The following is an 11,384-nucleotide window of genomic DNA, read 5'->3' on the forward strand; positions in this document are numbered from 1 at the left end:
GAAATTATTATTTTATCCTTAATACGAAATTTTTTTAAATACATTGTGAATTATGTAATTCGAAATTATTTTGAATTATACATCCAAAATACATTTTAAAATATAATACATTCTTAATTATATAATATGAAATATCTCTTATGCGTTCTAGACTGTATAATCTAAAATATATTATCATAGTCGGAAAGTTGATGATCGTGGTAGTGTACGACTAAAGAACAGACAACATGAATAATAATCAAAATTTTGTTCTATTTTTCATATTGAGAAAAATAAAAATACGTAAATTCGAAAAGAAAAAAAAAACTCCGTTTCCCTGTTTTATCAATCCGGACAATTCTTACACTAATCTAAAAGTTACAGCAATAGAACAAGACTTCACAGGATTTTCTATATTAATTTAACAAAAAAAAGGTAGCACCTAATGGCTAGCTACCATAATAATTTTATAGCAACTTGCGTTATAATAATTTAAAAACATGCCCGTATAATGTGTATTTCTTTTTATTTTAAATTGAATAAATATACACAATGTAACATTTAATAAGCATAAGAACACTGGGTAGAATAAATACTTAATTTTATTTATTTTACCTTAATTCTTATACCCAACAATAACTATTTTCTTTAATCATATTATTTACTGCCTTGATTTTATTTTCTTATCATTCAGATGTCTTTAGTTGTAAAAAGCAATAAATTATTAGATGATTTTAAACAGTTTGTACTTGTAATAATTTTGTAGAAAACATACAATTGAGTAGTATGAACTTTTGATTGTAAATTATAAAATAAAATTGGATTACTCCAAAGTCTTAATAATTTTAAATCACCTCATTGTTTTTAAATATAAAAGGCATCCATATTGATAAAGAGGAGAAAGAAAGCAAAAGAAAAAGGTTTATGGCTTTCCTCAAGGGACCCAAGTACCTTCTGTTTCCGTAAATTGAGCTAATAAAAAGGCTTCTTAACATTGAAATATAAATATCTTTTTTTTTTTCTTTAAGAAACACGGCAATTTTCAAAACGAATTTTCATATCATATTGATCCTTTGATGATTGATCAACGAAATAGATATTGAACAACAACAACAGTTATTTTGAATTTTAGAAGCAAACGAAATCATCCATGCCATCCATGGAAGAAGCATTAACAAGACAAAAGTCATGGAATCTAAGACTCACTACGAGTACGAGGTGTAACAACAAGACCACCATTGAACTCAGAGTACATTTCCACGAAGAATGTATCCACAATTTCAAGAAACATGGGACAAGAGATTCTAGAATAGTAATGCAGAAACTCCTCGATGTCAAGTACATAATCCACATCACTCATCTCCAACATCTCCATTTCTCTAAGCTTCTTTTCCACCATGCAATAATTTCCATTTCCCCTCCTACCCTTCATCGAATTCAACGATGAATCGTTCTGTTTCACCCTTTCACTGATTAACCCCTTGTTCTTTTTCTTCTCACATTCCTCTCTTTTCTCAGTCTCATCATTCATCTTCTGTTCATCATGCCTTGCATTGTTCAACCCAGTGACGCTTTCGTTTGGAAACTCTTTGCCTTTTCTCTTGCTTCTTTGCCTACCCTTCTCCTTTCCTGAATCCCATTGCTTGGTGAAGTCACTGTAGAACTTTTCTAAGTCTTTGTAACATGGGTTGTTATTGTCCATGCCCAAGAAATGATTTTGTGGAGGTGTTTTGGGAAGCTTCTGGTATCCGGGAGAGAAACAAGACTTGAAGTTCTCGAGAGTCTTGTGCAAGAACTTGATGGTGTTGGAAATGGAGCTTCGTGGCTGCATTGCTGACGTGATGACAGTGGCAGTTATAGTAATGATTTTTTGTGTGTGAGTAAGATTTTATGATGTTGTGTACTTTGGAGCATGAAGGGAAACAGAAGAAAATATATGTAGCTGTGTGTTTTGATGGTGTGGTTGGATGTGAATGAATGATCTGAGTGAAGTGTTTTCTTTATAAGATGATAGAAGAAGGGGAGCCATGAAAGGTTCTTCAGCTTTTTGTTTTGAAAGATGAATGCAATTCTCCTTTCTGGCATCGGCTTCCTTTGCTTTTTGGGTCTTTTGTCTTCACACGCTCCCTTTATTGCCCTTGTTTACTTTCTGCTTCCTACAGGGCCCCACAACCCTCACAAACCCTAAATTATTTTTTCTATTTGGAATATAGTCACTCGTTTTCATCATAAACATGGTTTTTTTTTTTTTTTTTTTAAGTTTTGTTGCTTTTGCTTTTGATGAAAGGAGCGGGTTGTTGTTGACTTTGTGCCTCTCAAACAATTCTGTCTTATATTTTATAGCAGCTTTTCTCCTAATCAGTTATCACTTTCACATTAATGGGCAAATTTACTGTGTTGCAAGGGTTAATTTATTGTATGAAGAATTGTTTAGCTGATGTTAGCTTCAGTGACAAAGGCAAGTTCTTTTTTCATTTGTTCGTTTTGAATTTGTAAAATTTTGTCGAGAGACTTTTAAATAAAAATACATTTGATAACTATTGAGTTGGATATGGGATTTGAATACTAAAATATATGACGGAGATTTTTATTTCCCTTAGAATCACCTATTCCAAATTCAGATAATATCAAACACATGAACAAGATGATTTTTGAGAGAGTTTGCTCGTAAGTTGTCAGATTTTAACTTTGGATTATTATGTTTAAAGAAGACTAAAAAGAACTAGAACACAAATTTACTAGGACCGAAAATATATTTTGTTGGATTGAGAGGTTGCATTTATGGAATGAAAGAGCTTTTGTTGGTAAAGGAAGATTGAGTATTTAGAAAAAGAAAATTTGAAATTTGAAAAATGGTTAATCGAATATATATCTTGGTGAGGGGAAAGACGACTAGGAAAGCGGTAAATGAAAGTTTATCACATCTGCTACTGAATTAACGATTGAAGTATTTTAAAATTTTATATTATTTTTTTCATGTTAGCAACCGAAAAGAGTCACTAAATTTTGTATTCTAACCACCGAATTATTCATAGAATTTTGTTGTGGCTAAATTGATCTATTTAGAATAAAGTGCAACCAATTGATCACCGTGAGTTATAATAAAATATTGAACATCAGTTCTGAAAGATATTTCTAATATAATATTTTGAATCACTGATTTAAATCTACATTAAAACATGTACGATATAGAAAATTATTTTAACTCTTCATTCTATAAATTAAAGAAACTAACCTATGGCATCATAAAATGAAGAAAATATTAAAAAAACTTCATAGTATAAATTCTGTTTTTTTTTTTTGTAAAATTAGTTGTCTTTGTTACTTAAATAATCATATATTATTATAAATAAGAATTCACACTAAGGATTGCAATGAATTAATGAAGAAAATGAACTATTTTAATAGCAATTATAATTTTATATTCTTCTGAGTCTCATTAGCTGCAGCTTTTTGGCTTCTTCATTAACTAAGGATTTTGCAGTAGTCTGGTGATCATACCAGGCTATTCTTTCTTGTGGAGGGTATCATCGGACTTCGGCTTCCATATCAGAAGCAAATTCAGAACTATCACTTGTTTCACATATGGCAGTGGATCATGAATTTCAATATATAAATAAAAGATACATGTAATAAATCCATCTAATTCTAAGTAGTTGAAATGAACAGTAATCTTGTCGGAGGTACCGATTCTCCTCTTCTACCACTGGAACCTGATAGCACGATTCAGAAATATTAGGGTTATACGACAAGGAGATACTTTGGAGAGATAATAAAAGTTATAACTCTGTCCCAATGGAGAGCTTTATGAGTTGGGCTTCAAAAGTGACACATCTCATTCTTGTTTTATTTCTGTTTCTCTTTATTATATCTCTTTTTTTAAATATTTATATATTTCTTGTTAGTAAGAACACTTCATTTAAATACATTTTTTATAATTAAGAAATCGAGTAATATATTCTAAATTTTCTAAATCAAATCATATTTCTCGATTAAAAAAATATTTGATACTATCTTATCCAAAATATAAATATGATTATGATTTACACAATTTAAAAATATATATTGAATTATAATTTTAAATTCTAAAATCTTAAATTTTAAAATACTTTACCTTTTTCAATTTTTACTGTATTCAAATATATTAAATTTAAATTGATTTTTTTTAAATAATTTTATTTTTAAAAGTCAATTTAAACTTATTAAATTTCAATTTTTATTGAAAATATATAAAATTATTTAAATATTAACCAGTAGTTGTTGAAATTTGTTTCAATAATCATTTAAAACAATTGAAAGAAATTATTGATAAATAATAACATTCGTGTTAATAAAAAAATATCTATAGAAATTGAAAAAGAAAATTAGATAAAATCCGAGTTAATATTGAACATAAAATAATAATAATTTATAATAGTAACAATTTAAGTATATATATATATATATAACACTCCAGTTAACATTAGTAGAAAAATAATTATTCCAATAATATTTGGTTTAAATTACTTATCCTAAATTAAAGTTAAAGAAGACTATGAAAAATATACATTAGTTCGAAAATGTGAAAATTTACAAATTTTGAGATGAAATTTGAAATCATCTTTTTTTAAGTAATTTAATTACTTTTATAGAAAAAAAAATTTCTTTTAAATATTTCCCAAAGAACATAGTTTATTGAAAAAGAATTGTATTACTCTATTAAAAAATAATTAAAAAAATATTATTCTAAAAACATTAAGTAATGATCCAAACAAGGAGTGCATGAAGAACCTAATGTCACGTGGGCCTGGAAGGACCAATAGCTTGCATGTTTTTCTTTCCCAAATCACTCTTTCATGTAAAACCTACGTTGCATATTGGAACTTGAGCTGTTGTCCAATTCTACAGAATAATATGGTATTAAGTTAAACTTGTATTTAGTCTACTATAAAGTAAAGAAGTTCATGTGATGATTCCAAGTTTTGTATATTTTTCCATTCTTTTCGTTTAAGATCATATAATTTAATTTCTAATATTAAGTTAGTCAGTTCATATAATTATTTTGATTTCATCTTAAACGAAAGATTAGATTAATTAATCACTACTAAAACAAATGTTTATTATCTACGTATTTTTTTTATGAAATTATTTTAGTAAGAAATTCATGCATATTTTTCTGAGATTTTTTTTTATAAAAAAATCATTTGCCTTTTGTATGAATTAACAGAAAATAGTTGTAGATTTTGATAGAAAGTTGTTATGTATATTTTGTGAAATACATGTATATTTTGTTATGTAAAATTATTTGTAAAACATAATTTAATAAATTACTTGCTAATTTACTCGTATGTAAGTCGATTGTATAATTTTTTTTCTCACAAATAAAATCTTACAGCAACATCTATTTCTAAAAACATCACTTATTACTTGCAAATGTTTCTATTAAAAAAAATTATGCAAAATATATGTAGTTTTTGATTTAAAATATTTTTCACAAGGGATATGAACATATATCTTTTAAAAATAAATTTCTGCCATAAATACTGTGAATTTATTTGTGTAAAATCAGTCGCTAAAAAAATCATCCTTTTTATTTATAAAATTACCAATGTCTTTATTAGTTAAATAACCATATATTTTATATAAATAAAATTTCATGATAAGGTAAGGCTTTAAAATGTGTAGCAATTGAGTATTAATCCAAACTTATTACAGAAGATATATTATCTTGCACAATAAGGACTTAGTCCAGTAGCAAAGAAGAAGGGACAAGCTGAATTCTCTTTAAGAAAGAAACGGTCATGGACAACATAAATACATAACCAATTTCTAGAAGTTATTTACTGTGTAGGATTATAAAGTATGCAGGATTATTTATTCTTTATCAATTTCTGTCTTTTTTTTGGGTGACATGACAATTTTACTTTCTTAATTATTTTTTTAGATGCTAAGCCAAAAAACATTGGCGAAACTATAAACATACCTAACTTAGAAATTAGCTTGTATTCAACCATTTTAAGGTTAATTTTATATATATATTTATTCTTTTTTTTAATGTTTGAGCTATTATTGATGGACAACATTACAAAAGACGTTACATAAAAATAAATATTATCCTCATGCTGATGAATTATTACATTAATTAGTGTTGTGAATAGACATTAAACCAAATATTTGATTATTATGTGACATGATACCAATGTTATAGTTCATACTTGCACAACTAAGTCTATCTTTCTCCTTATTTAAATTCTATGTATATTATGTGTGAACAGTGTAATGAAACGCAATAAGAGACAGCAAAATATGGGTGCAGCAAAGGTGCAGAGTTAGTTACTCGTTGGTGGTGCCCTTATTGAAGCCAAAGGCAGTGTTTTGATCAGTTCTCTTTTGTCATCTTCTTTCAGAGTCCAGATAGTCATTATATAACATACAGATACAACCCTGCACAACTCTGACCATACCCTTCTCTTTTTCTGTCTTCCAGAACCACACCTTCTCAACAAGCCCAAAAACTTCAAATTTTTTAAACTTCTCCTTTTTCACATTTTCATATACATTACATAGTTTCAATTTCAATTCGCAATCTCTCAGTGCTTACAATATTGCTCAATTCTATCAACATTACAACAGTAGTAGTACCAGAGTCTCCAAAATATGAGGGACCACACTGTGTCTAATTTAAACGAACAAATTTTACCTGTAGTCCTTTTGAAAGAGAGTGAGGGGTATTTATTTATTTTTGTCTCTGAAGATTTTACGCGAGCTATGTTACATGTACCATCACTGTTTTTAGCGAATCACGCGAGTGAAAATAGGTCAATGTAGTACGTAAAGTACATAATTCAAAACTTATATAACAATGTAAAAAGACTATATAGTATTTATATAGTATTTGGCATTGTGATTCTTTTGATGCAATATGAAAAACTATGAAAAGTGACTGACATCTAGTGAGCGGCAGCTGAGAAAATGGTTGGTTGGTTTCAAATATTTGGTTTCTTAGAGAATGTTATAAACGCCATACCCGTGAACAGATAGAATGATTTTTGAAATTGTTGTGTACACATCCAAAAATTTGAAGTATATAGGAAGGACAGTGACAAGAATGTTTGAGGTAGCCCAAAGGCAAGATAGGGATTAAACGACAAAGAGTATAGAAAGAGGTAGGGCAGCCCAATTATACTGCGAAGAGGCCCATGTTCAGAAACCGACACCCAATGCAGCTGATTAATTGGCCCTTTTTACGGCCGAAAATTAATTGCACATATTTGGTTTTGTGCATTGACAAGGAGATTTGGGGCTCAAGAACCCAAAAAATGCGATCATTAATGAGAGTAGCAACCAAACCAAGGCATAATGGATTCACCACTACCGGACATTCTTTAATCTCCTTTCCATTTGAGGCAAATGGACACAAACCCACCCCTATGCCCATTGCCAATGCCACCTAAATAAATCAGACCTCCTAGATTGCCACAAACAACAAACAAAACAACTTCAATTTCTTCATTTTTTCTTTACAAAAAACATACTTCTCCCTTTTGCTTCGTTTTTGTTTTCTCTCATGTGTGACATATTTTACATAGCTATTACCATAGGTTGGAGTAATTGGGCAATGATAGCATTAAGTAGAGTAGGAGACGCAGTCCCCACAACTAATTGAAAGATAGAAACGTTTTGGTTTTATATTATTCTTTCTGCAAACCCTCATAACAGTTTTGCCCCAGACTTTCTCATTCCACTGTGCCTTCTCTTTCGTTTCAGTTTTTAAGCTGCTACACCCATTCTCTTGACACCGACGTTACGCCTCCAAATTGATCTTTCACCTTCAAATCACAGTATAATGGAATGGGAAGTGTACGTATCCATCCTCTGACAAACACATGACCAATCCTCTTTCCCTTTCTCCAATTCTTTCTTTTTTCTTCTTTTTTTTCCACACCAAATCAAATTTTTTATTTTCCACTTCTTTCTAAATTATACTAAACTTTAACTTTATTTTGGCTACCCTTGTTTTCCATTAGCTTGTTGAAGCTGCAGTCCTTAGTCCCATCATGACCCAAACATATCTTTGCCTGTCATTGATATATCTACATGAACAGCCCAAGATCCTTCCTTACAACAATTATTTTCAGATCTCTCAAGTTTGAACTATATAGTCAAGACAAACGACATGATCTCCTTCTGGGACAGTGTTTCATGTTAAAGGGGTGTGTGCTTGTTCTGTCCTGTCTTGCTTGCTCAAACCAATACAATTTGGTCCATAACAATACATTCATACACATGAATTTGGTTAATGATCCAAACTTCTAATGTTTTCACCTAACAATTATACATCTTGTCTCTTCTGTAGGTGTACCGATCCCCTACAAAACCGACACAGTTTTGTGTTCCCTTTCTCATTATTTTTGAATGACAAATTATGTACATTATTTCTGTACAATTTTTTTTATGTAAATAAAAGAGAGATTGAACGGAAAAAACAAAAATGAGATGAGATAGATTATACCACGGAGAAAGATAAAAGGAAAGAAAAATAAAAAATAGCATAAAAAATGTATTGTAAGAACAATTATTTTTTTTTTCACTTGATGCTTCCTAAATTATGTTGTCCTTGCATGGTGACAAATTCATTACTAAATTATTGAACAAGTGCTTTTTTTTTCTTTGACCAGGTGATATGTAGGACATTTGAAAAGAATTGAAGGAACGTTTTTCGCGGCCATAGACATATAACTTTTTGTCATGAAACTAGGACAAATAAAATTTCTGTTCAGCCATATCTGCATCTTGGTCTACAAGTTCATAATTCTTAATTAGAAACACATGTTCAAACAAGAAAAGGAGATCTAGAAATATTTGCATCATGTGAGTCCCCTTATGTTTCTGCTTTATATATTGTAGATTATTATTGTAAAACACAGTCAACATCGCTAATATTGTAGAATAGATAATCCTTCTGAAGTATTCTTCTTTTAATGTTCGAACATATTCAAATAACTTCAGTGTAGTTACTTTTTGGGATAAGAACTATCCGGTGTAAATATGGAATCATTCGTTACGTTTAGCTTTATAACTAAGGATGAAATAACTATTCATTTTAAATACAACAGGTGTTATGGAATCTCTTGTGTGGTCACAACTCACATAAAAGTTTATCTATGGAGTATTTTGTTGACTTAATCCAATGCAGATTTCACTCACTCCGTGAACTCTCATCACATGTGAAACTTTTTGTTTTGCTAATGATAACCTCCTAATTCCATTGGAAAGAGGATAGTATCTCTTACTTTTCTCCAATGTAGGTATCATGGAGGGACTTTTACTCACTTTAGAATACAATACAAGATAGTCTTTTTGTGCTCTTTTGGCGCATCCAGATGAAAAGAATTTGAAAAAGGTCCAATTCAACAACACGGGAGAGTGAGACAGCTTTGCTTTTGTGCTTTCAATTCAAGCACTTTCTTTGCCCCATTCAAATCAAAAAAAGCACCCCATCGCATCACCATTTCTTTCAAACTCCAGGCTCACAAGTCCAAACCTAGAGGAGAGGAAGAACTCATCCATCGCCCCCCTTGTTTTCCAATTTCCATTTTGCAGTCTTTTCCACACCCCAAAAACAAGACAAGTGCTCTTTTTTTAGGTCTTTTCACAATCTCACCACTTCCTTTGCAACCACAGTTCCATAATTGTCAGTGTATCCACACACGAACACCCCATTCTTTAACAACTATAACAAACCAAACACATTCTCTCTATGCCTATCTTATGTCTTTAATTATGTGACCAAGGCTTGGTTTTCCCATAAACATGCTAGTATATTGAAAGATGTATCCCCCTGACTTGAGTAAATGTTAGATTTTAATAACATTTGAAGAGATTAACTCCAACATTCCAACAGATAGAAAAGAATCTTGAACAGTGGCAACAAAGATAAGAAAATTAGATGTCATACGAAAAGTGTTCAGTAATTAAACTGAGTGGCAGGCAGAAGATGGAATATCATTTCATATCATACATGCAAAGCGAGTTAGAAGGACTGAACTAATTAAATTTCCTTGGAAACTAACTAACACAAATAACAGAGAGAAAGAAGACAAGATAGAGGTTATTTTCTTTCTCCCTCTTATTTATTGTTTTACTGATATCAAAACCAGTCAGAGAACAAAGCCTCCCAAATCTCCGTGAAGACTTGGACAATGATCTTATGATGATGATACGAATTCAGAGACAGAAAACACTGCAAGAGATTCTCCAAATCCGCTGGCGAAAATATCTGCTTCTCCACGATCATCTCCAGCATCGAGGTCCTGAAATCACTGTAAGGATCGCTCGAGCGCTTCACCACCGCGAACGTGTCCTTCACCTTCCCGTGCAGCGGCAGAACACCCATGTCGGAGCTCCGGTCACTTTTCCGGCCACGGCGCCGGGACCTGGAGGAGTCGGAGGAGAGGCTCTTGGAGGAGAAAAGGGTGTCAGTTTCATCGTCTTCGTTGCTGCTGTACCACCAGTAGCCACCAAAGTTGGTGTCTTTGGAGCATGAATTGAAAGGGAAAAAGTCCCTTCTCTTCTGGGAACGTCTCTTCTTCTTCTTCTTTTTCTTGGTCTTAACGTTTTTTGTTGAAGAAGAAGTCTTCTTCTTGTCGTGGAAAATGAAATCGTGGTCTTGGATTGTGTTAAGGGAAACTTTGGGAGAAGTGGGGGGACACGACATGACACCGAGGTTAAGCTTGAGGTTGTTGGTGGTGGCAGTGGTGGTGTTGGCCCAGAGAAAAGGTGATGAAAAATGTGAGATTTTGCGTCTAGAGAGAGAATGAGAATCGTCAAAGGAGAGTATGCAAGTGTCATTGATTGTTTTGGACCTACAAGAGGGAGCAAAGGGTGTGGTTTTGGGAGAGGGTGGGTCAATGGAAGTGGGTGGTGCAAAAACTGCTTTTTCCATCACATCGGCTATGTGTCTTGTTCGACAGGAACCGAAGGAGGATCTGAACATGCGAGAGATTCTGAGCTTGAGACCGGTTTGGTTTTCCATGGCCAAAGACAGTGTTAGATGAGAGAGAGAAGTTTGAAGGAGAAAGTAGAGAGGGAGGGTATAAATGCATGAAGAGTGGAAGAGAGGAGTTATTAATAATGATTTGAAATGCGAGAAATTTAATCGATTAATAAATGAATAAAAAAATAAAGGACAGAAATGCTGCTTTATGCTTTGTCCTTAGTGTGGCAGAGAGTGGATGAATGAGAGAATTTGAGTTTAGTTTAATAAATACTTGTAACAGTTGTAATTGACCTTAGACCTTCACGTCCCCACTTTCCCTTTCCAAAATATGCCAAAAACATAACAATACAACAAATTCTAATTAATACCCACATCGTATGTAAATTAATTAAGATTTTACCATACTTTATTTTTACTTAAACAGCAC

General features: G+C 31.7%; 2 protein-coding genes across 2 annotated transcripts; both read right to left on the minus strand.

The window, feature by feature from the left end:
* Positions 1 to 1,056: 1,056 nt before the first annotated feature.
* LOC124838395 (uncharacterized) lies at positions 1,057 to 2,054 on the minus strand. The gene has a single exon (XM_088110516.1). The coding sequence runs from the start codon at positions 1,808 to 1,810 to the stop codon at positions 1,175 to 1,177; it is 636 nt and encodes a 211-aa protein (XP_087966642.1). The 5' UTR covers positions 1,811 to 2,054; the 3' UTR covers positions 1,057 to 1,174.
* Positions 2,055 to 9,895: 7,841 nt separating this feature from the next.
* On the minus strand, positions 9,896 to 11,049 carry OFP8 (ovate family protein 8). The gene has a single exon (XM_047313987.2). It carries the CDS (start codon positions 10,991 to 10,993, stop codon positions 10,109 to 10,111), a length of 885 nt encoding a protein of 294 aa, XP_047169943.1. The 5' UTR covers positions 10,994 to 11,049; the 3' UTR covers positions 9,896 to 10,108.
* Positions 11,050 to 11,384: the final 335 nt, after the last annotated feature.

This window comes from Vigna umbellata, chromosome 1 (assembly GCF_029865625.1).
Source record: "Vigna umbellata cultivar VRB3 chromosome 1, Vumbellata_1.0, whole genome shotgun sequence".
Lineage (NCBI taxonomy): Eukaryota > Viridiplantae > Streptophyta > Magnoliopsida > Fabales > Fabaceae > Vigna > Vigna umbellata.

Excerpts from the sequence above, each read along its gene's own strand:
- LOC124838395 (XM_088110516.1), bottom strand. The coding sequence starts at position 1,810 with ATGCAGCCACGAAGCTCCATTTCCAACACCATCAAGTTCTTGCACAAG.
- OFP8 (XM_047313987.2), bottom strand. The coding sequence starts at position 10,993 with ATGGAAAACCAAACCGGTCTCAAGCTCAGAATCTCTCGCATGTTCAGA.